Raw genomic sequence first — 27,684 nt, 5'->3', positions numbered from 1 at the left:
GCAATGATGGGTTCCTAACGCCCTCTTACGTGCGCAAGGCTACTACGAGGGAAATACCTGGCTGTGATCCCTAAGGCCCACACGACCAAAGGCACCATTCATACATCGCCCTCAAGCTTGACCAAACCGCGTTCCATAAACCCTCAAAACCACAAGCCGCAGTGCTCTCCTGAACCACAACCGTCCGTCTCATCCACGTCTAGACCCAAGAGAGTCCCACAAGCCTACCGGCCCAATCTGCAGGCTCAGTCCACAAGAGTCATCACCCGTCGAAGTCAATCCACCTCCCCAACTCCAACCTGAATGCAGTAGATGGGCCGAGGCACAGGGCCGAGGGCCGAACTTCAGGGTTTGACTCGGACGGTTTTGACTCGGACGACCGAATGGCCAATTCAGACAAGGTGATTCGGACGGGCCGAGGGCCGAATGTGGAAAGTGGTCGAGGGCCGAATTTGAGGCTCGAACGAGCCGAGGCCGAATGTGCACGCGGCCGAAAGTTTGACTCGGATGGGCCGAATGGGTGGACTCAGACGGTTTGCCTCGGACGCGGTCCGAGGGCCGACTAGGGTTTGGCCGAGTGGGCCGAGTGACAGGGGCCGAAGTCTGATTCTGGGACTCGGCCCAGAAAAGGCCACTCAAACGGGCCGAGTGCAGCGCGCATAAACGACGCGAACACAAATTTGATCGATTCACAAGATGTAAGCAAACACAATGGCCATGCACTTCCAGATCCTATCTAGGGGAGTAGAGGGAGAGATTCATATACCTGAAGGGGCCGGTAAGCACGTCGGTGATGCAATCGAATCAATGCAGGCTGGAGCTCTCTCTATATCTCTCTCTCTCTCTCTCTCTCTCTTTCTCTCTCTCTCTCTCTCTCTCTCTCTCTCTCTCTCTCTCTCTCTCTCTCTCTTTGTGAAATGGCACAAATGAGCTCTCCCTTGGCCTCCTGGCTCTTATACCCCTTCCCAAGAGTGGTGTTGCTGCCCCCAATCACTCACTTGCCGATCTTAGGCATCACTAGCGAGTGTTTTACCCATTTTTGCCCTGTTTTGCCCTGTTTTGAAACAGTAAACCCTACCCTTCTCCGGTTCGATTTCCTAATTCTAACCTACGCTAAATGCAACAAAAATCGAAGGCAAAAAACTGAAATAAATTCTCCATGTTTTCCAATCATCAAACAACCAAAATATCCCAAAATACTTACTTGTTTTGAAGATAAAAAACACCCAAACTTCCTACATATCTCAAGCTCCGTTTCGGGGACGAATCCCCTACTTCGATGCTCGATATGAGGCACACAAGTGCTCAAGCTTGAATCCGTTGTCCCAACAACAACGGAACCAAAATGTAGTGGGAGCTCATGCTCAATCGCCAAGACCCACAGACTGCTTATTGCTTCAAGCGTTTCAAGCGAGCTCTAATGGCTATCTCTCACCTAGCCGACGCGCCGTCGATCCTACGAGTGTAGTGAGCTTACCTTGATGCTGATGTGAGTAGCCTCCTCCCTCGCACACCTCAGTAGCTCCACGATTCTTGATGCTAGCTCAAGTATCCTCAAGCCTCCTCCATCTCCAAGCTCCATCCTCCATAGCCGCGCGCGCAAGAAAAGAGAAGAGAATAGAAGAGAAGAGAAGAGAAGAGAAGAAGAGAAGAGGAGATGGTGAAGAGCTTCACCCTCTTGATCCCTCACTCCCACACACTCACTCCCTCACACTCTCACACTCCCTCTCTCAAGAGCACACACAAGCAAGAAGAAGAGAAGAAGAGAAGGAGAAGAGAGCTCTTATTAGCCACACACCAAAGAATGAGCTTCCATTTACTTTTTGAACTTTATATACAAACCCTAAAATCCCATGGGCACCCATCTCCTTTTTTACATAATCGGCCATTGTGGCAAGGTCTTTTTTCCATTTCCCTCTTCTAGCCTTACGCCTCTAGCCTATGCCTGTCTAATATTTTACAATTGGCACAGGAGGGAGCCTGGTGCTCTTTTACAAGAGTTTTCCAAGTTTTTGAGGTGCCTTTCATTTAAAATTGCGCCTTTGGTTTCGGCTTAGCTTTTAGAGGTCGCATGCATGTCTTTGCTCTTCTTCCATGCTTTTTCCACTTTTTCCTTCATTTTCCGCCATTTTCTGCCATTTTGACTTGGGGTTAACAAAAGGCTTATGGAGGAATGTCAAGGAACAATGACTTTCCTTACCTCCAAGTTGCTCAACGGCTAGCAAGTTATATCCCCTTTTGGCCACACCTTGCCTACACATTACACACTATTTTAGAATAGTTTTATACTTACCCAAGTTACAACCACGTACTTCTTACATGGACTAAAAGTGCACATCACTAGCTCTATTTGGACATGCGACATGCCCCATTTGGAGCAACCTATCAAAGGTTATGGTAGATTTAACTTAACAGGCCTATAGTGGACAAGATGCTATCCATAGTCCATTTTTTGTTGGGGGTAAAGGCGCCTCTGCCTAGCTGCCCATGTATTACTATGCTGACAATACCCACCACTACACACTGCAGGTGGTGGGCGCCCGTCACAGTCACTTATTCTTTATTCTTTTAGTGATAGTTTGAATAAAGGAAGTCCCGGCCACACATTGTGGTTGTTGGAGTTTCCACTTTTGAGTCTCTCTCTCTTTTGGCTATTGCTCTCCATCCACCATAGCTCTCACCGCCAAGCTTCTTCCTCCTGGGTTTCACTTCCCTTTCAACTGGTATCAAACAGGTGATTGGTTTGACAGTTCTTGGTACCTTCTTGCCCTTGGAAACTCATTGTTGGATGTACCTTGCTACCTGGGAGTTGCAATGACATATGTATCAGTGATTGCTTCATTTTGGGACAGTTTTACATATTGTTGTCATTTATTATAGCAAGCTTAATATGCAGATTTTGAGCACTTCTATGAGGATAATGCTTAGTATTTGATATTATCTTGGTCATATTTGGTGGACAAGTGCTTCTCTTAGTGAAATCCACCCTTTCAGCCAGTTTTAGCAGTGGTTTTAGTACATTTTTTGCTAATTACATCAACCTGCAATTTTACTTTTTTGCTTTGATTTGGGACAGTATGCCTGGTCATCTGAAAGATACAGCTCTCTTTAACATTGCCAAGTTGGATGGTACCAACTATGGGTATTGGAAGTCCCAAATATGACAAGTTTTGGTGCAGAAGTTGCAAATTAAACCCTTACATTTCAAAGGTGTTAAACCTGAGGATATGGATGATGATGTTTGGATGGAAGTTGATGAGCTATGCAAGTCTACCATTATTTTGTCACTCTCAAAAGAGGTCCATCATAATGTTGTTGAAGATGAGAATCAGAGCGCATGGGATTTATGGGAGAAGATTCAGGAGCTCTATGTGCAGCAGAGTCCTGCCTCACAGATGTATTGGCTGAAGCAGTTAATGGACCTTCACATGAAGGAGGGGACCTCCCTTTCATCTCATTTCAATCAATTTCATGCTATCATGAAGAGTCTGTTGTCACAGGGTATTGAGCTCAAAGACAACTTGCACCCATTGTTTCTGCTTGGCACCTTGCCTGAATCACGGGATGTCTTCCATACTGCATATGCATGAATAAGCTTGATGGGCTGAAAATCAAAGATATTGAGAGTGCTTTATTGACTAAGGAAATCAACAGGAGAAACAATGGTGCTTCCCGCTCTTCACATGCATTGACCGTTAGAGGTGGCAGACGTGTCAGGCATGATAATGATCATAAGGGCAGGGATTCTCAGAAGTCCAGGTCCAAGTCACATGGTCGCAGTAAGTCCCGTGGACAGAAGTCTAATCTTACCTGTCATTATTGTGGGAAAGCAGAACATATTAGGACGCATTGCCATAAAATGTGCGATGAAAAGCGCAAGGAAATGGGAAAAGAAAAAGTGCAAGAAAAGTCTTTTGAGCGCAATATTATACCTGCAAAGTCCAGTGTGAATATAGAAGAGGTTAATGTCATGTAGGCCACTGATTCAGATGATGATTACATACTTGCAGCTTCTTCATGCGATGCCTTGTAGGCTTCTGAGATACGTTCTATGTATGCGCAGTGCTGTCTCTTGGATTCGGGTGTGTCCTTTCATGTGACACCCTATCAAGATTGGTTTCATACCTATCATACCATGTCTGGTTTTGTGTGTCTTGGTGATGATAGGTCTCTTGATATTGTGGGCATTGGAGATGTTAGGCTACAGTTTCCTTCTAACAGTTCTTTTGTTTTGCATGATGTATGCCATGTACCTGCGTTGATTCACAGCCTTATGTCAGCTGGGCAGCTTGATGATGCAAGGTATTTTGTGTCTTTTCGAGACTCTGCATGGAAGATTACTCATAGTAGGCTTGTGCTTGCAAGAGGTGCCAAGTCTGGCAGCCTCTATCCCTTACTTGTATCTGGAGCTACATTGGATCATGTTTTGTCTGTGGGTTCTATTCCCCATGTATCCCTTTGACATGCTCGTTTGGGGCATATGTCTCTTAAAGGAATGAAAATGCTATGTTCTTTGCAGTATCTTCCACCTTTTGATTCTTCGCATTTTGATTCTTGTGATCATTGTTTGTATGGCAGGCAGACTAGAAATACGTATAAAAAGTTTGGTAAGAAATGCATGGGTGAGCCCTTGGCTCTTATGCACTCAGATGTATGTGGGTCCATGCCCTGTCAGTCACTTGATGGGGCAAAGTACTTTGTTACTTTCATAGATGATTACTCATGTAAGGTTTGGGCTTATCCCATAAAGAGGAAATTTAATGTCTTAGACATATTTCAGCATTGGCTTGCATTGGTAGAAAACCAGTCTGGGAAGAGGCTAAAATGCCTAAGGTCAGATAATGGGGATGAGTATGTATCACGTGCTTTTGAGTAGTTTTGTGATGAGCAAGGTATTAAGCGTCAGTTGACCGCCCCTTACACCCCTCCCCAGAATGGTATGGCTGAACGCATGAATATGACCATTCAAGAAAGTGTCCATAGCATGCTTAGCCAGGCTGGCCTACTATAGCACTTTTGGGCTGAGGCAGTTACTATTGTAGTGCATCTCATTAACAGGTCACCTAGCAGTGGCATTGACTTTCAGGTTGCAGAGGAAGTATGGGCAGGTAAGCCCCCCTCTTATGATCATTTGTGTGTCTTTGGATGTGAGGCATTCTACCATGTGCCCAAGAACAAACTCAATAAGATGGATCCTAAAAGTGTCAGTTGCATTTTCATTAGCTATGGAGATGCAGGAGAGATGGGTTATTGTCTATGGGATCCGCACGCACGGAAAGTGATCCACAGCCATGATGTCATCTTTCATGAGGACAAAATGCATATGCAACTTGAGAAAGTGGTTGAGGTACACAGAGTTATCTTTCAGGAGGAGCCACTTGCTCCCATTCAGCCCACTCCAAGGCTAGCTAGACAGCCTGCAGCATCACCTGATGCTCATGGCCCAGATGCTAGACATGCTGATATTAGACAAGATGTCGGTCAGGCAGCAAAGCCTAGGTTGAGGCGTTCTACTAGAGATAGATGACCTCCTAACCGTTTTGCACCCTCTATGGATTATGTACTGGTTACAAATGCAAGAGAGTCTCTCACCTATGATGAGGCTATGTGCAAGCGTGATTGTCACTCTTGGGAGAGGGCTATGCAGTCTGAGCTTGACTCATTGCATAAGAATCAGACTTGGGATTTGGTTTCCTTGCCTCAGGGTAAGAAGGCTTTGCCATACAAGTGGGTATACAAGCTAAAAAGTACTCATGGACACCCCAAGCTGGCATATAAGGCTTGATTGGTTGCTAAGGGTTTTAAGCAGGAGCCTTTTCTCCTGTGGTCAAGATGACCACCCTACGCTTAGTCTTGGCCTTGGTTGCACAGCTTGACCTAGACTTGTACCAAATGGATGTCAAGACGGCTTTTTAATGTTGGGACTTGCATGATGAGATTTACATGGAGCAACCTAAGGGCTTTGCTGACCTTGGCAGGGAACACCTAGTGTGCAAACTAAAGAAGAGTCTATATGGCTTGAAGTAGGCACCTAGGGAATGGTACCATAAGTTTGATGCATTCATGCAGTCATAGGGCTACAGCCACAGTGCTATGGATCCGTGCTTGTACATGAAGAAAGCCCGTGACGGTTCTTTACTACTTTTGGTACTCTATGTGGATGAAATGCTTTTAGCAGGGACAGCTCGAGGAGCTAGATGCTCTTAAGGCTCAGCTCAAGAACAACTTTGAGATGAAAGATCTGGGACATGCCTCTCATATACTTGGTATGCGCATTACGCGTGATTGATCTCAAGGATTACTGTATCTGTCACAGAAGGAGTACATTCATAAAGTCCTTGAGCGTTTTCGCATGCAGGATGTTAAGCCTATTGGCTATCTATTACTTTCTCATGTGAAGGTTTCATAGGTCGATTGTCCGCAGACAGATGAGCAGAGGGCCAAGATGGCCAAGGTTCCCTCTGCATCAGCCATGGGCAGTCTCAGGTATGCCATGATAGCCACCTATCTAGATATTGCTTTTGCAGTTGGAGTTGTGGCACGTTATATGGCTACACTTGGCAAAAAACATTGGGATCCCATGAAGGGTATCATGAGGTACCTGAAGGGCACAGCAAATATGTGTCTTTGTTATGGCAGCCAGGATACAGGAGTCGTGGGATACACTGACTCTGATTATGCAGGACATGCACAAAGTAGGAAGTCCACTTCTGGCTATGTGTTCACTTATGCTGGAGGGGCTATCTCTTAGATGTCCAGGGCGCAGAAGTGTGCGGCCCTTTTTACTATAGAGGCCGAGTATATTGCAGCCACAGAGGCTTGCAAGGAGGCTATTTGGTTAGGCCGTTTGATTGCAAACCTTAGTATGACAGATGCTATGCCTACACTGCATTCGGATTCTATGAGTGCCATTCAGTTGGCCAAGAATCTAGTCTTCCATGCGAAGACGAAACATATTGAGGTGAGGTATCACTTCATTCGCGAGGTCGTTGAGGACAGGTCTGTTGACCTTGTCAAGATTCTGACTGAGCAGAATCCTACAGACTTGCTCATGAAGAGCCTCACTACTGAGCGCTTTGCCTTCCTCAAGAGATTGATGGGCATAGGATGAGATGATGTCTTTTTCCTCATCCTATTGTACATGTGTACATGTTGTATTGTCTTTTCTTTTTTCTCTCTCTCACTGGGGCAGATTCGCCTTTAAATGGGAGGTTGTTGGGGGTAAAGGCACTTCTACCTAGTCGCCCGTGTATTACTACACTAACAGTACCTGCCACTACACACTGTATGTGGAAGGCGCCCATCACAATTACTTATTCTTTATTCTTTTAGTGACAATTTAAATAAAGGAAGGCTCGGCCACACATTGTGGTTGTTGGAGTTCCCACTTTTGAGTCTCTCTCTCTCTTGGCTTTTGCTCTCCATCCACCATAGCTCTCACTGCCAAGCTATGGTGTACATGTTGTACTGTCTTTTCTTTTTTCTCTCTCTCACTGGGGCAGATTCGCCTTTAAATGGGAGGTTGTTGGGGGTAAAGGCGCTTCTACCTAGTCGCCCGTGTATTACTACACTAACAGTACCTGCCACTGCACACTGCATGTGGAAGGCGCCCATCACAATTACTTATTCTTTATTCTTTTAGTGACAATTTAAATAAAGGAAGGCTCGGCCACACATTGTGGTTGTTGGCGTTCCCACTTTTGAGTCTCTCTCTCTCTTGGCTTTTGCTCTCCATCCACCATAGCTCTCACTGCCAAGCTTCTTCCTCCTGCGTTCCACTTCCCTTTCATTTTCACTATCATGTGGATTAGAGTAGTACTCTGCACCCCACTCTTTAGCCCCTCTATCAAGCCCCTCTAGTTGTCTTTTGTTTTTTATGGCAAAAACTTTTAGGGTGGGGATGGATTGTAACGTAAGTGGAATATATAGGAAGTAGGGGTTAAATAACCAGTCACACTCACCAAGGTATATAAGGTGTAAGAGAATCAGTTTAGGGATCTAGTTATTATCAAGAATATACTCTTCACCTTTATCTCTAGCTTCCATAGCTTTCTCCTTCTTTCTCCTCTCTTTCCTGTCTTTCTCTCTCCTCTTCTAGTCTTTCTTCTTCTTCTTCTTCCTTCTCTCTTTTGCTCTCTTTAGCTCATTCTCTCTCTCCTCTTAGCTTCATTCATGACACCAATGAGTTAGCCTCGTAAAAGATACCATAATCCAATGTGGCCTTAAGGTACCACAAGGCACGTCTTGCACTATCCAAATGAGACCTAGGAGAAACTTGCATAAACTAAACTCTCTAAGCTAATTATATAGTTACAATCATGCCTCGTAATTATATAGTTACAATCATGCCTCGTAATTATATAGCTACAATCATGCCTCGTAATTGCAGTGAATATCAAACTTCCCACCATCTTCATGTACATTATGGGATCCTCTAATATCTCACCCACATTAGCACTTAACTTCACATTCTAATCTAATGGCACTGAGATATGCTCATAGTCAATCATACCATACTTCGTCAATATATCCAATATGTATTGCCTTTGTGAGAGCCACATCCCCCTTAGATGTTCATATCACCTCAATGCTAAGAAAGTACTTCAGCTCTTGCAAATCTTTCATGTCATATTTTTGCTTGAGAAGACTCTTCACATGCTCCACCTCTTGCACATTATCACTCCCAACAATCAAGCCATTCACATACATTCACATACAAGGTAAAACAATAATGTCCCTATTACTATGGCAACCATAAAGCAAGTGATTTGCATTTCCAACATGGAAACTAATAGAGATAAGATGTTGTGATATCTTATCATGCCATGCTCTTGGTACCTATTTTATCTGACCTCAAGCACTTAATTTTCAAGCATGTTTCTATTTCAATTTTAGCCTTGAAAGTTTTGAAGTGCTCAAACACTTCACTCTTTTCCTTTATGAATCTAGAGCAATCATCAATGAATGTAATAAAATACTTATTGCCACCAAGAGATACATTCTGGGTAGGCTCCCAAATATCTATATGCATAACATCAAGTATATTCTTGCTTACATATTTGTCATGCAAAAATGGTTGCCTTGCTTGCTTTCCAAACTGACATACTTCATAGACTTTATTTAATTATGCAACTTTGAATGCAGGTAAATCTGTAATCGACTCTTTGGACTACATTAATTTCAACATTTGTAGATTTTCTTGTCCAATGCATTTATGCCATATTTCAATGTCTGCCACACCTTTGCCTATAGCATACATAGCAACATTTATAGCAAGAATTCTAACACCCAAGGTTAATATGCAACCAACTCTACTTTCTTTTGCAATCAGCCTACACTTCTTATTAAAGTCTTCAACAAAACAACGATTCGTTAAATCTAACCTATAGCCCTTGCTCCACCATTTAACAACGTATACCAAAATTTTCGTGATGGATGGCATATGTAGAAATATCTAACAATCACTTTGTTTGACTATCATGCAAAGACAAACACACTTTTTCAATATGTAAAATCGGATGACACGAATCATCACTTGTCTCTATATAACCTAGACTTTGTACATCTTGCATCTCTCCAAACCATTCAACATGGCTAGTTATATAATTATATGCATATGAATTAACATACCATACATTATCACATACCTCATTTCCCGTAATAGCATTCATCATATGTTGCATGACAAGTAAATGCTCATTTTTATCATCATTCTATCTTGAAGATGATGCATAATTTCCTTGTTGTAACTTGCCATTGTGAATGTCATCTTTCTTATCAAACAATGGGTTGCAATATGATCTGTTCTTTTGCAATAATGGCAAATAATACCAAAATTGGTAGAAGCTCTATTCTACCATCCACCTCTTCCTCTAAAGCTCCCCCTACCTCTAGAATTACCATGGCCTCTTGAGATCTACATGTGACTAGACCATTGATTTAACCTGTTTTGGTGATTACCATCAACATGATCTAGACTACGGCCTCTTCAAGAGAATCTGCCACATCCCCTTCCACACACACACACACACACACACACACACACACACACACACACACACACACACACACACACGATAATATATATTTGTTGTTCCATAAGGTTAAATGTGCAAGGATAGCAACATCTAAATACATAAGGTTAGATACTCTCTCTCTCTCTCTCTCTCTCTCTCTCTCTCTCTCTCTCTCTCTCTCTCTTAGGACGTGGTGCTTTTATATCACATTTGAGCTATTATTCTATTAGTACTTGGCTATATGGTAGACCACTTTACTCTTGATCTTGGCAACTGCATATGCTACATGTGCAATTAGTTTCTTTGCTCTATTGATGCGCACCTACAATTTAGCCTATTCCCGATTTGGTTGATGTCCTTTCATAAGTGATTGCTAGAGGTTACTCTTCTAGTACTAGCAGGTACTAAAGGTAAAATCTCATTGTTGGATGTTGGAGGCTAGATGTATTGCTGAGTAGATTCAAGGCGTTGATGCTTGTAAAGGTTGGAGAGCAGATGGATATCAATGGATTGTTGGAATTTGGAGGTTGAATGTACTCTCTATGCATTCTCTCTCTCTCTCTCTCTCTCTCTCTCTCTCTCTCTCTCTCTCTCTCTCTCTCTCTCTCTCTCTCTCTCACACACACACACACACACACTCTCTCTCTCTCTCTCTCTCTCTCTCTCTCTCACACACACACACACTCTCTCTCTCTCTCTCTCTCTCTCTCTCTCTCTCTCTCTCTCTCTCTCTCTCTCTCTCTCTCTCTCTCTCTCTCTCTCTATCCTATTATGGAAAAAATGAATTATTGTGCAACGATTTGTGCAAAACTATTTAGTGTTCAAAATCTTACTCTTTAGAATAGAGAGTGAGAGAGATATTCCTAGATCATGTTGCATTGCTAAAGTCAAAACTAGACATGAAGGCAAGGTTGATGTTTGAGCTAGGACATGATTTTCTCAACATTGTAAACATAAGAGACGTAACTATCAACTTGGAGGTTGTTGGAGAGGTTGGGAGACTAAGATGCATGATCCCTCTTGGGCCACAGGTTGGCTACCATTGGTGTATGTAGTGCTTTTTGTAGTGCATATGAAGAATGAGCACTTTGATACTACATTTGAGGTAGCATCTTTGCTTTCAATTTACAAACACACAAACACATTCATGAATCTACTTGAATATCCAACTTACATGGCAAAGATAAAAACTTGTCAACAATCTTACTACTATATTATTTTAGCTATAGGTTTGCAAAGCCCCGAACCTCTAGAGGGCTTTCCGAACCTACCTCCTTTCCAAACCTCCCTCTCTTTCTCACGTGTAATATTTCATTTTCTCTTCCCTCTCCCTTTTTTCATTAAAGCTTCCCCTTCACCCCCTCACCTCCCTTTTTAAAATTAAAACCTCCTCCCCCCTCTCTCATTTATAATCTCTTTCTTTCTTTTCCCTCTCCCCTTTTTAATTAAATTCCTCCCCCCTCTCTCTCTCATGTGTAAGGCCTAGGTTTTCTTTCTCTCTCCCTCCGTCCCTCTCCCTCTCTCTCTCTCTCTCTCTCTCTCTCTCTCTCTCTCTCTCTCTCTGTCTCCTTATTTTAATTAAACAAAAAGTTTACATTTAAAAGTTTAATGTGAGAGAGAGAGAGAGGGAGAGAGAGAGAGAGAGAGAGAGAGCAAAATAGAAAAAAGAGAAGAGGGAGGGAGGGAAAGAGAGGGGGAATAGATAGAAAGAGAATTATAAAGATAGGAAATATAAAATTTAAGAGAGAGAGAGAGAGAGAGAGAGAGAGAGAGAGAGAGAAAAGAAAAAAGAAAAAGAGAGGAGAGAGGGGGAAAAGAGATAGAGAGAAGAAAATGAGAGAGAGAAAGAGAGAAAATAAGAAGAAGAGAAAGAATTCAAACACAATGAGAGAATTATAAAGAGAGAAAAGATAAAATTTAAAAGAAAGAAAGAGAATTATAGAAAGATGAAATATAAAATTTAAGAGATAGAGAGAGAAAAAGAAAAAAGGAAAAGAGAGGAGAGAGGAGGGGAGAGAGAGAGAAAGAGAAAAAAAATTTAAGAGAAAAAAGAAAAAGAAAAAATAGAAACTTTCTTTTTAATTAAAATAAAGAGAGAGAGAGAGAGAGAGAGAGAGAGAAATATACAAATAGCAAAAAAGAAAGAAGAGGCGAAGGAGGGAGCAGAGAGAGTGAGCAGAGAGAAAGAGAATTATAGAGAGAGAAAATATCAAATTTAAGAGAGAAGGAGAGAGAGGGGAGAGAGACAGAGAAGAAAATGAGAGAGAGAAAATAAGAAGAATAAGAGAGAGAATTTGAGCATAGAGAGAATTATAGAGAGAGAAAATATAAAATTAAAAAAAGAGAAAATAAAAAAATTAAAGAGAGAAAAAAAGGAAAAATGAGGAGAGAGAAGAAAATGAGAGTAGAGGGGAAAGAGAGAGAAAGAGAGAAGAAGAATAAGAAGAAGAAAGAGGAAAAGAGATGGGGAAAATGAGAAAAGGAAAAAGTCTTTTTAAATTTTAAATATTTTTTGAGAAAGAGAGAGAGAGAGAGAGAGAGAAAGAAAGAAAGAAAGAAAGTTATATTAACGTCTTCTAAAGACCAAAACTGGCCTATGAGACAAATTGTGATACAACTGATGAGGTCCAGCTATCCAAAATAAAAGTGCTGAATGAAAAGCTAAAAACTGGAAACTGAAAATACAGTGCTGTGAGTGTGATAAGTGTCGTGTATGTGTATGTGCGTATGTAGCTCTGGTACTCCAGATAATGGCTACAAGAGGGGAACAAATGTCGGCTGTGATAGGGGATCAACTGTCGGCTGTGATAAAGTGGTGCAATGTGTATATGTAACAGATGCAGGGAGATATACTATCCTGGGATGTAGTAGCAGTCGTCGAAGTCGCTAATAGCAGGTGATCCCTCCTGGATGCAGGATGTGGTACATCGGCGGTGGAGAAAGAGCAAACTGGAGATCTGAGATCCAATGTGTCGAGTGTCGTCGGATCTCAGTCTGCTGTCGATGTAGATCAAGAATCCTCCAGATCTCCTGTCGGTGTGGCTGTGGGGTCCGAAACCCACGGATCCTCGTGCGGCGTCGGGTACGCTGGTCCTCAGCCTGCTGTAGTGTGAGCCCGGAGGTCTGGCTGGAGGCTGGTACAGTAGCTCTCACTCTATCTGTCTGAAAGAACTGTGTAATAGTCGTCTGGGTGGGCCCCTCTCTGACTGGGACCCGCTGTGTGCTCTGCTCTCTGATGTGCCATGCCTCTCCCAGAAAACGGCCAAATGATCTCTGATCCATATCAGTCATACATCCTTGAAGTGAGCTGCTCAATGTGTATCTAGATCTCAACTCTGAGTATGCCGGGCATCTGAGAACAAAATGCTCCTCACTCTCTACCTCTGATTTGCAAAGGGGGCATATCCTCTCCTCCCGTGGGATGCCACTGGCTCTGCCACTCTCAATCATAAGCTGATGTGATGATACCCTGAGCTGTCCAATAAGAACTCTCAATCGATGTGGCATAGAGAGAGAGAGAGAGAGAGAGAGAGAGAGAGAGAGAGAGAGAGAGAGAGAGAAGATATAATTAAAAAGAAAGAGAAGGAGAGAAGAAAAAGATAACATTTAAAAGAGAGAGGGAGATAAGAAAAAACGGAAAATTAAGAGAAAGGGGAGAAGAAGAAAAGGGGGAGAGAGAGAGAGAGAGAGAGAGAGAGAGGAGAGGAAGAGAGAGAATAGAAACATAAAGAGAGAATTATATATAGGGAAAATACAAAATTTACATACCTTTAGAGAGACTTGGGGGGGGGAAGAAAGTGAAAGAAGAAAAAGAAGAAAAGAGAGAGAGAGAGAGAGAGAGAGAGAGAGAGAGAGAGAGAGAGAACATGTAGAGAGAACTATAGAGAGAAAAGATAAAATAGAGGAGAAAGAGAGAAGGAAAAGAGAGAAGAGAGAGAGAGAGAGAGAAGAAAAGCGCAAAGAGAAGAAAAGGAGAGAGAGAGAAAAGAAAAAAATTAAAAAGAGAATGAAGAGAGAGAGAGAGAGAATTAAAAAAAAGGAAAAAAGAGGAGAGGGGTGAGAGAAGGAAAAGAGAGGAGAAAGGGGAGAGACTAAAGAGAGAGAGAGAGAGAGAGAGAGAGAGAGAGGAAAAGCGGGGAGAGAAAAAAAGGAGAGAGAGAGAGAGAGAGAGAGAAAACCAGGAGAGGAGAAAAAATAAACTAAAATAGAAGGCAAAGAGAGAGAGAGAGAATTAGACATAAGGAATTTGGAGGGGGAGAGAGAGAGAGAGAGGAAAAAGAGGAAAGAGAAAAAATGAGAAATGGATTGTTGAGCAAAGTTGTCGTGCGATAGCGAAGCGGCCTAGCACATTATCACTCCCAACAATCAAGTCATTCACATACATTCACATACAACGTGATCATAATAATGTCCCTCACTATGGCAACCATAAAGTAAGTGATTTGCATTTCCAACATGGAAACTAATAGAGATAAGATATTGTGATATCTTATCATGCCATGCTCTTGGTACCTATTTTATCTGACCTCAAGCACTTAATTTTCAAGCATGTTTCTATTTCAATTTTAGCCTTGAAAGTTTTGAAGTGCTCAAACACTTCACTCTTTTCCTTTATGAATCTAGAGCAATCATCAATGAGTGTAATAAATGCAAAAATGGTTGCCTTGCTTGCTTTCCAAACTGACATACTTCATAGACTTTATTTAATTATGCAACTTTGAATGCAGGTAAATCTGCAATCGACTCTTTGGACTACATTAATTTCAACATTTGTAGATTTTCTTGTCCAATGCATTTATGCCATATTTCAATGTCTGCCACACCTTTGCCTATAGCATACATAGCAACATTTATAGCAAGAATTCTAACACCCAAGGTTAATATGCAACCAACTCTACTTTCTTTTGCAATCAGCCTACACTTCTTATTAAAGTCTTCAACAAAACAACGATTCGTTAAATTTAACCTATAGCCCTTGCTCCACCATTTAACAACGTATACCCAAATTTTCGTGATGGATGGAATATGTAGAAATATCTAACAATCACTTTGTTTGACTATCATGCAAAGACAAACACACTTTTTCAATAGGTAAAATCGGATGACACGAATCATCACTTGTCTCTATATAACCTAGACTTTGTACATCTTGCATCTCTCCAAACCATTCAACATGGCTAGTTATATAATTATATGCATATGAATTAACATACCATACATTATCACATACCTCATTTCCCGTAATAGCATTCATCATATGTTGCATGACAAGTAAATGCTCATTTTTATCATCATTCTATCTTGAAGATGATGCATAATTTCCTTGTTGTAACTTGCCATTGTGAATGTCATCTTTCTTATCAAACAATGGGTTGCAATATGATCTGTTCTTTTGCAATAATGGCAAATAATACCCAAATTGGTAGAAGCTCTATTCTACCATCCACCTCTTCCTCTAAAGCTCCCCCTACCTCTAGAATTACCATGGCCTCTTGAGATCTACATGTGACTAGACCATTGATTTAACCTGTTTTGGTGATTACCATCAACATGATCTAGACTACGGCCTCTTCAAGAGAATCTGCCACATCCCCTTCCACACACACACACACACACACACACACACACACACACACACACACGATAATATATATTTGTTGTTCCATAAGGTTAAATGTGCAAGGATAGCAACATCTAAATACATAAGGTTAGATACTCTCTCTCTCTCTCTCTCTCTCTCTCTCTCTCTCTCTCTCTCTCTCTCTCTCTCTCTCTCTCTCTCTCTCTCTCAGGATGTGGTGCTTTTATATCACATTTGAGCTATTATTCTATTAGTACTTGGCTATATGGTAGACCACTTTACTATTGATCTTGGCAACTACATAAGCTACATGTGCAATTAGTTTCTTTGCTCTATTGATGCGCACCTACAATTTAGCCTATTCCCGATTTGGTTGATGTCCTTTCATAAGTGATTGCTAGAGGTTGCTCTTCTAGTACTAGCAGGTACTAAAGGTAAAATCTCATTGTTGGATGTTGGAGGCTAGATGTATTGCTGAGTAGATTCAAGGCCTTGATGCTTGTAAAGGTTGGAGAGCAGATGGATATCAATGGATTGTTGGAATTTGGAGGTTGAATGTACTCTCTATGCATTCTCTCTCTCTCTCTCTATCCTATTATGGAAAAAATGAATTATTGTGCAACGATTTGTGCAAAACTATTTAGTGTTCAAAATCTTACTCTTTAGAATAGAAAGTGAGAGAGATATTCCTAGATCATGTTGCATTGCTAAAGTCAAAACCAGACATGAAGGCAAGGCTGATGTTTGAGCTAGGACATGATTTTCTCAACATTGTAAACATAAGAGACATAACTATCAACTTGGAGGTTGTTGGAGAAGTTGGGAGACTAAGATGCACGATCCCTCTTGGGCCACAGGTTGGCTACCATTGGTGTATGTAGTGCTTTTTATGGTGCATATGAAGAATGAGCACTTTGGTACTACATTTGAGATAGCATCTTTGCTTTCAACTAGTCTCCAAGACAATATGGATCCTTAGAACGAGAAGCTCTAGTAAACTCTCCATGGGGCTTGATTTATTATGATGTGAGATCCTAACACGGCTCGAAAAATTATTGTGAAGAAGCCATTGTCCAACTGGCTCCAGGGATTTATGGGAGAGAGAGAGAGAGAGAGAGAGAGAGAGAGAGAGAGAGAGAGAGAGAGAGAGAGAGAGAGAGAGAGAGAGAGAGAGAGAGAGAGAGAACGACGCATTCTAAAAAAGAAGTTGATGAGAACATGAAAGAGGAGAGTTGTAAGAAGTGGCTATGCAAGAGCACAATTGTTCTTGTGACATAGGGGGTGAACCAAGAAGGTGAAGTTGTGACTAGCATGCCCCTTATCATTGCTTTTGTAGTATGTATGCACCTTTCATCAAGCCCTACATCCTCCACATCTTTTTATGAATATACATTTCAATTGGTAATAATTTGATTGTTTTGAATTTCTTTATTCTCTCTTCGTGTCTTTATATCTAAGAAAAAGTGAGTCTTTTGCTACTAATGAGTGCAAAAGAATGTAGCAGCTAAACATTTTGGGTTCTTTTGAAGAATAACAATTATAATATCTATTAATGCTTATTATGTCCAAAGCATTAACATCTCCACAAATTGTCACAAGCAAACCAAATGTATCCAATAGTATTGAGCATCTACATCGTATGAAAATGAGTCAAACTAAGTCTCTTATGGTTCTCTAATATAGACTCACTATCTCAAAGTTATTATCTTTCTCAATCTTAAACCCATAGTGTAGTGCATAATTGAGTGCCAATCTACATGTGTTAGCATGTAGTGACTATTAGGGAATTTGATAGGGGCATTGTTTCACCAAAGTGTCCTTATTTCTCAAAAGAATATGCTTTTGTATCCCCTCTATTTTCATATTGTGAAAGGATGAAATTACATTTGGGATGTATAATCAACTCATCATGGTCAATGTGTGTGTGCGTGCATGCAAACCCCCAAATTTACATATATTAAATAGTGAAAAAATATAGATGCATAACACATGCGTGCAAACTTGTGGTGCACATGGATCAAATCTACCCAGCTTACAAGCATGAACACTTTGAACCATATAAACAAAATTCACACAAAAAAAAAATCCAATATGTACATGTATTGTACCATCACATACCACTTCTCCTAAGGGCATTTACAAACACACAAACACATTCATGAATCTACTTGAATATCCAACTTACATGGCAAAGATAAAAACTTGTCAACAATCAACAAGAAAGCAAAGGACCAAGAGGATCTGGCTTCACGTGCAATGTGTTATTTCATTAGATTCTAGTGAGGGAAGGGAAGAGACTATGCAACATCATGATTGCTTCCCTTTGCTCACCAAATTGTGAAGCAAGCAAGGTGTAGCCTCATGAGCTTTCCAATGATGTCATATGAAGCATGATCAGCAAGATTGGCCAGCACCATCAACCAGTCAAGCTAGTTATAGTTAATCAATAATGTTTCTTCCTTATGCTTACTTGCATTACATTAAGGCATTCTATAACTTCATCAATGTAACATTAAAGATCTACAAACATATAGATTTGATGTTGGTTGCTCAATTTTTGGTGCTTCAACTTTGAATGTTGTGATTGTAATCTAGTCTAAGCCTTCTGTTAGATACCATGAACATTTAAATGTTGTGATTGTAATTTAGCCCAACCCTTCTATTAGCTACCACAAACATACTTGATCCCTCCTGTTTCATTGTGATTAGATTACCATGAACAAACAAAAAGAGCTTGGGATGTGATCATTGTGCTAAAAAAAGGCATAAGAATCTTGAAAGAAAAAATTGTAAAAGTCAAGACTCATGCTTAAAATGTCTATTGACACAAGTAATATGAAGTGACTTTTGTCATGTGTAATAACCTCAAAGACAAGACTATTCCTAATGATATTACATGGTGATACTTCATGATGATGATACTTCAATTTGCTACTTCAAAATGATGTGACATTTTACTTCTCATTGATCTTTTGAAAAAGACAATTTTCATAAAGGACCTTTTAGTACTTTTCCCTTTTTATGGATGTCAAAGGTTTTGTTATGCATTTCTACAAGAATGAAGGCCAATCACATAGTACTATGTAAGTTCTTTTTAGAAGGTTTGGGCCATTGAAAGAAGTTTGGCTGTGTTGGAATCCTCATTTGGATGAGGGTGTGGTACATTTCTTAACAAGGAAACATGAACATCCATTGTGTAGAAAGTAACTATTGCCCATGTTTACATATACTTAGGCTTGTTGTTTACAATCATTGAGTCCTTATCATGAAGCGAGGACTGACTGATTGCAAAGATTTACATATTCTTATGCTTGTTGTTTGCAATCATTGAGTGAGTAAGGACTTGTCTATCCCAAAGTGCACATATGCACTCCAAACTTAGTTTTTGTAGTTTGTGGGGTGACATTGATTAAATCCATGGCTATTGTAGTTTGTGGGGGTGACATTCATTCAATCCATGAACTTAATCAGTGGAACAACTCATGTACAATAAAGTTCGTGTATCGGGGTGGTTCAAGACGACAGGCTCTAAGAGACATGGTGCGGGTTCGACTCTCGAGTCTTTGGGAGGTCCATGTGAGACAAGCTCACTACTTAGGGAGTGTGAGCATGATTCCAATTTCCTTTAGCCACCTAATTGGTCCTTTTTTTTTTGCCCCATGGAAAGCATAGCGCTTAGAGAAGCTAAACACGGACACGTGCGAAAATGGGGACTCTTTCACGTGCGAATCCAAAGCATCCGAGGAATGAAAATGCATCTATTTTCTAGTTTTTTTTGACTGTTACAAAGAACTGGGGGCTAGATTGCGGGAACGATAAATTGGGGCGATGGAAAGCCAATTAGGAATTGACACGTGGAGGAAGCATAACACCGATCCCTCGATTAGTAACTAAATCTGGAAGCAAACAACAGCAGAGAAAAAGAGGGGAAGAACGCCTCTCTTGGTACTGTTACTGTGCAGTCATGTCTCTGGCTATGGCTGCCACCAAGCCCCATAGCTCGAAAAAATTCACATACTACATCTCGCCCGGCCCCCCTCCTTGCTCCTCCCCGTCCTCTGCTCCTTCCTCCTCCTCCTCCTCCTCCTCTGCCGACGATGATGATTCTCCAGAACCTCTTCTCAAGCCCAAGAAAAACCCTTGCCCTGGGCGCCGTGTCATCGGCCGTCGCATCTACGACTCGGTGTATGGCGTGAGCTGCCACTGGTGTCGCCAAAAGACCGTGGAAGACCATGTCCATTGCTGCTGCTGCACCATAGCGTTCTGTGGAGGCTGCCTAAAGAACAGGCACGGTGAACTTATTCACCTGGAGATGCCTGATCATGTAGACTGGGTATGTCCAAAGTGCCGCGGTGGCTGTGGTCGTGGCTGCGATAACTGGTGAGCCCAATTCTTTGAAGTGCACCTAGTTGTGATCATGTCGTTCCCATCATGACTACAGCTGATATGTACTGGTCATCTTTTTAGTGAGCTTTCATGTATTGATGCCTACGGTATACTTTCATGTATGGGCGATTCTGATCAGTTTTGATTTGGTTTGGTGTCTCATCTCTCACTTTGATGGTGCCAAATCTGTCTTTCAGCTGCAACTGTGGACCCTGCAGAAAGGCCCAAGGTTTAGAACCCACTGGTTTGCTGGTACACACAGCCCGGTCGAAAGGATTTGACAATGTGCATGATTACTTGATCCATGTCAAAACTGGAGAGTCTTTGGAAGCACTTGCAGAGAGAAAGCGTGGAAGGGGATGGTGCCAAACAGCTGAACTGAGTGCCCAGGAAAGGCAAAGCATTAAGAACAACCTATCTGTTCGAGATATGAACACATTTAGTCTAGTGGAGTCATGCAGGAAGCAGGGAAAGGCGTGCCAAGCTAAGCAGCCAGAGCATGGGATCAAGAAACTAGCTGGTGGTGATGCCATGATTATAGCGATAGGGGCATACAAGAAGCAGGAGAAGGCATGTCAATTTGAGTCTAACAAGCAGCCTGACCTATCTTCTGCTTTGGAAGGGAATAGGGCTCCTAAAAGGCATATCTGTCCTTCTTTGGAAGTGGAGAGGCTGTCCAAAAGGCTCTGCTGTGAATCAGGTTCAGATGATTCTAAAGTTGAAACAAATAAATGCGGTGTTTTGCCATCTACTAAAGAGTCTCAGGAACTAATTTCGGTGCCATTATGGGATATGAAAGCTGAAACTGCCAACGTACCTGTAAAGGTCCATGAAACCACAACCCTGTCTTGCCAACTGGTTCAAGTGAAAGATGAATCTGGTAATGAAGATTCGGAAAAATCACATGTAACTGAATGTTCGGCAGGATCCCAGCCAACAAGTCTCAAACATGAGGTTCAAGCAAAAGACGAGCCTGTTAATGAATGTTCAGAAAGTTCACAGGTAGCTGAATCTTTAGCAGGATCGCAGCTAACAAGTCTCAAACATGATAGTGCAGTTGCCAAATCATCACCACAGGACATGCCACATTTGCAGGTGGAGCCCAAAAGATTGTCTTCGTGTAATCCATCTCCAGAGACTGTTGTGCACCAGCTGGTAAATGTGAAAGAGGAAATGGTAGATTGCCCATTGACCACAGATTGTGCTATTGGAAATGGTGAGCAGCTGATGAGAGTGAAAGAAGAAGTACTGACTTTTTGTTTACCAACAATCAGTCATGGGGGTCAACTAGTACCCATAAAAGGTGAATTACCACTTTCTTCTTCTCAGGCTGACATCCACATCTTGCACAGTCAAGGTGACAGCATGGCTGCTGCTTTTTCTAGGAGTGAAAATGATGCCATCTGGAGCAGATTCAGCTTGGAATTTTCTCTTCCATCAAGCAGTGTAAATGATGAGCCTGAAGGAAATGAGACAGGTTTTCTTGCTTCTAGCAAATTTGAGGCTTGCTCAGATCAGAGAAGTGCAGGAGTGTGTCTAGCCTCGGTGAATGAAGAGGGACCTGATGCTGTTGAATATGCTGTGAGTAGCGGTCAGCTGGCTAGTTCCGAAGCTGAAGCCTGTTATCCCAGTGTCCTTGATGTAAGGAATGCGATGTTCAAGGTAAGAGCTGAGAAGGTCGGTAGTCCGGGAGCTCAGAGCTGTTTGCCAGTGTTAAGCAAGGTGAAACCCGAATTCATTGACACCCAGGAATCATACGGCCATTTTCCACTGTCGTGCCAGGTGAAGGCTGAGATTGTTGACAGTTATGAAAACCAGAGGGCTGCGAGGCCTGTGAAAATTGAAAATCTGGATGTTGATACACAGTCCTTGCAAATGAGGTCTTATTTATCGAATTTGAGGTATTGTCAACCAGAAAGCCCATTGCATACACCAGCTATGAAACAGGAACCTTATGATTTGTGTAGATTGGCTACATCCACCGTTCATAGTTTACAGCCAAGGGCTCTGTTTCAGAGTAAAAGTAGGAGAGAGGAGTCATGTCAACAGCCTGGTGCTGCCAAGACTAGGAAGCATCCAGTAAATCAGGTCAAGACTGCAGCAAACACGGGCTCACAGACCCATCTTGTGATCTGCGTTGATGATGATGATGATGATACTAGTGAAAGCTCACCGGCTCTCCAGGTGCCATCATCAGCTTCTCTACTTGCAAAGTTGCACTGAAGCATGCACCCTGAAAAGATCTCTTTAATCACAGCTACTTTATAGGCTTATTCTCACCCAAGATTAGTAATCAAATGTGTTGTTTTTGTCCACACACGTACTCACGGCTGATGTACTCTCCTCTGAAGTATTCTATATGCATTGTGTCTCATACACACACATGCCATATACAAGCTACTCATGGCTGATGTACTCTCCTCTGACGTATTCTATATGCATTGTGTCTCATACACACACATGCCATATACAAGCTATGTCTTTGTTGCATTTCATATTACCAAGTGGGAAATCCCAGAAGAGCAAAAAACTGATTGCAAAGTATAAAGTCAGAACTTAGAACACTTACATCAGTTAAAGTAAAGATCTACAAAGCCTGTTTTGCTCAAGAGAGTAGGCAGGCAACAACTTCCTCATTGGGAATCTCACAATGGCCAGGAGCTGCTTGGTAGCAGTCATTAAATGTAAGATACCATCTTCTAGAATGAAAAGGGCAATATGATAGTGCAGAAATAGGTCCTTTTCTCCAATGAAAAGGGTACTATGATAGTGTGGGAGTAAGTCCTTTGCTCCCTTTCATGGCTGAGCCATTCTCAAAAGGCTTGTATGCACTCTTCCTAGTACCTAGCTTGTGCAAACACCTCTACCTCACACATATACACATGTATGCACGCATGGACATGCATCACTTTGTGGTAGTGCTACATACTATTGTGTGCACACAGCTAGTCCATGGCACTATATCATACCACTTGGTGTCACGAGGCTGAACCAGTGCGAGGGGGTCTTGTTGATCCTTTTGTGAGTGTGTGGGCATCAGCAAGCTTCATGGGTTCAGGGGTGCTGTACTTCACACATGCTGGCCCCACCCCCCAACCCCCAAAAAACCCCTCCCCCAATGGTCAACCCAAAGAAATTTAGCATATGCACAGAGAGAGAGAGAGAGAGAGAGAGAGAGAGAGAGAGAGAGAGAGAGAGAGAGATTTTTGTGGTTTTTTGTTTTTCAAGGTATCCAGCACCATGTCCAGTGCATCAGGAGTGCCTACACATCTATGGAGTGCAGAAGGATTTAGAAAGAAACTTGAATCAAAACTTTGGGAGCCTTTTGATAGTAAAGAACTAGAGAGCCTTAGCAATGCAGCAAACCATAGAATGCCGGTTTACAGGGTTCGTGAAACTAGACAAGGTTCATCCAGGGTCATCTCACATGAAGAAGGTTATTCATACTTAGATCATCATCCAGGTATGGTTGAGTTTTTAAGATGTATATCGTTGGCACAAGTTTTAACATACTACGTAAGCATACTTACATCGGGTTAAATAAGGCATCTCCGGTGGTTTATATACTATAACAACCAGGCAGTGAGATTCCTGGATCATACTTGTAAGATTGTCTTGGAGTCTGAATGGGCGAATATGCTATGTCACTCAAGACCTTCCCATTTTAATCTGCTTTAGTCATCATTATGTAGCTTACTAATGCTAAATCATGAGATTATATTAATAGTTAGACCTCATCATTAGTTGAGCCTGTGGCTGCAACAAGGCACTTCTCTCTCTTTACTAAATATGGCAAAAAGTTGGAGATAGCTATTGTTAAAGGAGACCTGTTTCAAGCAGAAAGTCCCGTGATTATCACTAGGTTACAAAGCAAAGTGAAGAATGCCAGTTTCACATGTGCAAATGGCTGTCTTGTGCTAACAGTTTCCACACAAGATTTGTTGCTCCTTAACATGGTTGTTTAATCAAGGGATCTAGAGAAGTGAATGTTTACCTTTTCCCCATCAAAGGAAATTTTGCTTAACTATGACCACAGAAAGTTCTGTGATTACAAGTAGTTGCAGACAAATTTAAGAATTGTAGAACAACAGAATCGTGGTTTCTCAAGCTTACTATATTTGACATACTTCTTTTGGTCCTTACTGTGATTTTTGGCTATCAACATATCAGGACAAGCCAACGATTTCTCAATGTATGATTTTTACCTTGCAGAACTGGATGTCAAATTGCAATCAACCAAGGATCCTGAAGGCAAGCTGAATTTATTGAGAGGATTCTTCTTTTGGCTTCAGGTATGCCTATATCTATATCATTTCATATCTGAGCAGAAGTATGAAGTTTTGTTGGTTAGATAAAGCTTTGTGGTTAATCTGTCTTCTTAATTGAGTATTCTAGGATTGTCCTGCTTGGCTTTATACCTTCTCTTTGATTCAATTTGCATCCAGAATGGCAAATCATGGAAAGGAGTTCCTATAGTCTCTCCCTCTTCTTTAGTTGTTCCTGCAACGTTTTTTGAAATTCTGGGTATGACCCATGACTGTGTTGCAAAAATGTGTTAACAGATGCAAACACACCAGGATAGTGCATTGACTAAGGTTGAATTGCTATACAGTGAGTGTACAGTGCCTAAAGTGCATCATCTACCAAGCTCAACTGCTATAAGGAAGAATTTCAGGGCCTGAAAGGAGATCATGCCGACAACACAAGGCTGTGATGAGTTGTTCTGAAATTAGGAAACTATTGAGATTCTGTGGCCTTAGTGATCCTGGAATTGCGACCATAGAACCAGTCTGATTGCTTCTTGCTTTTGCCAAAAGAATGTTCTGCAGTCAATCTACTAGATTTGCAAGTGATTGTCCTTGACTGTTTGGTTTATGAGGCTGGTCTGCATTTCTCAGATTGTAAAGGAAGCTCAGAACCTGTCAGACATGTATGGTCACTTCTTACAAGCCTACCCTGTATTCTAACTTAGAACCTGTCAGATTGTAGAGGAAGCTCAGAACCTGTCAGACATGTATGGTCACTTCTTACAAGCCTACCCTGTATCCCAACTTAGGCTAACCAACACCAAAATCTGTTATTGCTATGTGTTTGGTATTCTTTGCTGGCTTACTTTAGTGGATGTGAGGAAGCATGCTAGATGAAAATGTGGAGGATGTGCTTTAATGAAACTTTATTGCAGATTCTGGTCATGCAGTTTGTGATATTCATGTGGAATGTGGGACCTTTGAAATCCATTTGTTGGTGGTACTTGTGATGGCAAACTCTCTAACAAGTTGCTGTACAAAGATCCCATTCCAACGGCCAACTGCTCTCTAATATCTTTCTAGATTCAACATTCCTATACAGCTTTGGAATGTGGCTCATATATGATGGCACTGCTATGCTATTTGGTAAAGAGGATGTCTATTGAGAGGTGCCAGTTGTTCATGTGGAAGTTCAGTACAATGATTGTGGATTGTTGGAATTTGAGTCTTCAAATAGGTGAGGAGGGTAGTGGGTGTCTTTCAATTTTCTTTCAAGTCCAGGCCTGCGTTCTATAGGAGGTTGGCATATTAGAATCTTTGCATATTCCTAAAATATTCTGTCATTCTTGGACCACCTCAATCCTAGATTTTCTGTGCTGGTGGTGGCTTGGCTTGTTAGTGGTGAGGGGTTTGTATCTGTACCTTATCTCCATACTTATGATGGAAAAAGGTGCCATTTGATTCACTCTAGAGTGCAGCGCAGAGTTGTAGAGCCTTATTCATTGTACTTTTGGGTGGCAAGGGCCAGCACTTTTCACTCATCATTCCAAGTTGCTTTCTGTATGAAGGTAACGTTTTGTAGGAAGGGGTATGTGTTCCGCCTTAGTGTGGGCTTAGAAAGTCCTGGTTTTGAAAACCTTTGCATGATTATTACTGCATGAGAAGAACCTTCAAGAGGGCGTTTAGTGCTTGTTATCATCTTCCAAGTTATGTACTCTGTAGGAGTGTGTGAAAGGGTGGAATCCTTGCATTCTGGGAAGTTTTTCAGGTTATCTGGCACCAGACTATAATAGACCCTCAATCTTGTGCGATCTCTCCTCTAATATAGACCTGGTGTGGCTGGTAGATGGGTAATAATGATGTCTTTGCTTGGCAGTGGGACTGCAATCCGTCTCCAAAGACCATATGCACAACTTGAGGTGATGATTATGAGTGTTATCAATGTCTTGCATATGGGTACTGTTAGCACCTTTGAATGTATGCTTATGACACTGATGGTAAGTTTCAAGATGCATTCCTTACATCAATGTTCACCTACTTTCTTTGTTTTTGTTGCAGCATGCAAGCATGAAAGGTGCATTCAAACCATGGAATACAGTCATGACTGAGACACAAAGACAGGATGAGGACTGTATGGAGATAGAAGGGCCTGATTGTGAGGTAAATGTGAGTTTCGGATAGTACTTTCTTTGAGCTTATTAATGAGCTTAATGGGAAATGTAAAATCTTCATTGCAGATCCTTGCAGTCGTATGTTCAATAGATGAGGAACAAAATTCATCATGATCCAAAAGGAGTGCAATCAAAGTTGTATAACAGGGTCCAGCCATTGGCATTGTGCAATGTACATAACACAATGTTTGAGAGGAACTAGCTTCTTATAGGAGCATTCCATTGTTTTCCTTGAAGTAAGCTGTAGAAAAGTTTAAGCCTGCTATAACCAATTTTGTAAAGAGTGTAGTATCATAGTGCTTCTTGGTGTCAAAGAGCAATTTGGAGCTGGAATTTGGTCTTTATGTTTGGAATCGGCCAACATTTCTGTTTTTGTCATTAAATGGGTGTTCTACCTGGAGCAAAAGCTTAGCAGTTCAAGTATAATGATGATCTCCACTTATTGTACATCTGATGTTATAGCTGAAACCCAGGACCAAAACATTATGAGTAGACTGCATGATGTGGAGATCTTAATTGAGCAGAGTGAAAGTTCTCTCCCACTTCTAAGCCCACAGCACCATGTAAACTACTTGTTTAAGCCATTCCAGGACAAATTCAGTTGTAGAAATTTGTACAAGAGTCTTGGCAAAAAGCAGGCTTCCATTTTCAAATCCAACTTCCAATTGACATAGAAGAGAAGAGAGCGGCCAAAAAAGAGTTCATTTGGTCAAAAGAAGAAAGAAAAGTATTAAGGTAAGTACCAGGGCAGGTCTAGTTTGGCTAGTTTGGCTAGTTTGGGATTTCTACAGCAGATTTCCATTTTCAAGGCCCAATGAACCACCATAAAAGAGTTCATTTGTAACAAAGGTCTACTGTGATGCTGGAGGCAGGTCTAGTTTGGCGTGTCTTATTGCCATACTAATGTCTCTCTTCAGGCTGGTTACACACCAAGCGATGGATGCTCATAGCCTCCGCCTAGAGTGTGGCCATGTATTTTTTGAAACTCCGGATGGACCATGGGCACACTACCTTTACACACCAAATGGATACAATTTACAAAAAAATAAAAAATAAGAAACTTGTAAATTTTTTGATTAGTTGCAAATGCAAAAAGTGTACCTTTGTCCATCACTTTACAAAGTGGGCAAGGGAGACTACCAGTCTAAAAGTGGGTGGGGAATTTACCTCTTTAGGAGGTAAACAACAAGCCATATCTTCTCCAATGTGTTAAAGACTGTGAACACCCAACTCTTAAATAAATGTTTTGATAGATTAAATCTAACAAATTAGGCATTTGTCAT

The 27,684-nt window shown here is 41.5% G+C and overlaps 1 protein-coding gene across 2 annotated transcripts; it reads left to right on the top strand.

The window, feature by feature from the left end:
- The first annotated feature begins 19,497 nt into the window (after positions 1-19,497).
- On the top strand, positions 19,498-26,749 carry LOC148038810 (uncharacterized). Of its 2 annotated transcripts, XM_087674674.1 has the most exons (6): positions 19,498-19,977; positions 20,181-22,167; positions 23,212-23,446; positions 24,196-24,275; positions 26,289-26,390; positions 26,468-26,749. In XM_087674674.1, exons 1-6 carry the CDS (start codon positions 19,562-19,564, stop codon positions 26,513-26,515), a joined length of 2,868 nt encoding a protein of 955 aa, XP_087530800.1. In that variant the 5' UTR covers positions 19,498-19,561; the 3' UTR covers positions 26,516-26,749. The 2 variants fall into 2 exon arrangements, with proteins under 2 accessions (XP_087530800.1, XP_087530801.1); XM_087674675.1 differs by lacking the exons at positions 23,212-23,446; positions 26,468-26,749 and having other exon boundaries at positions 26,289-26,393.
- The last annotated feature ends 935 nt before the right edge of the window (positions 26,750-27,684 follow it).

The sequence above is a fragment of the Lygodium microphyllum genome, chromosome 3 (assembly GCF_053477565.2).
Source record: "Lygodium microphyllum isolate KBCC chromosome 3, Lygodium_microphyllum_v1.1.10, whole genome shotgun sequence".
Taxonomy (NCBI): domain Eukaryota; kingdom Viridiplantae; phylum Streptophyta; class Polypodiopsida; order Schizaeales; family Lygodiaceae; genus Lygodium; species Lygodium microphyllum.
Note: the sequence above shows the minus strand (reverse complement) of the source record. Positions and strands in the feature narration are given on the sequence as shown.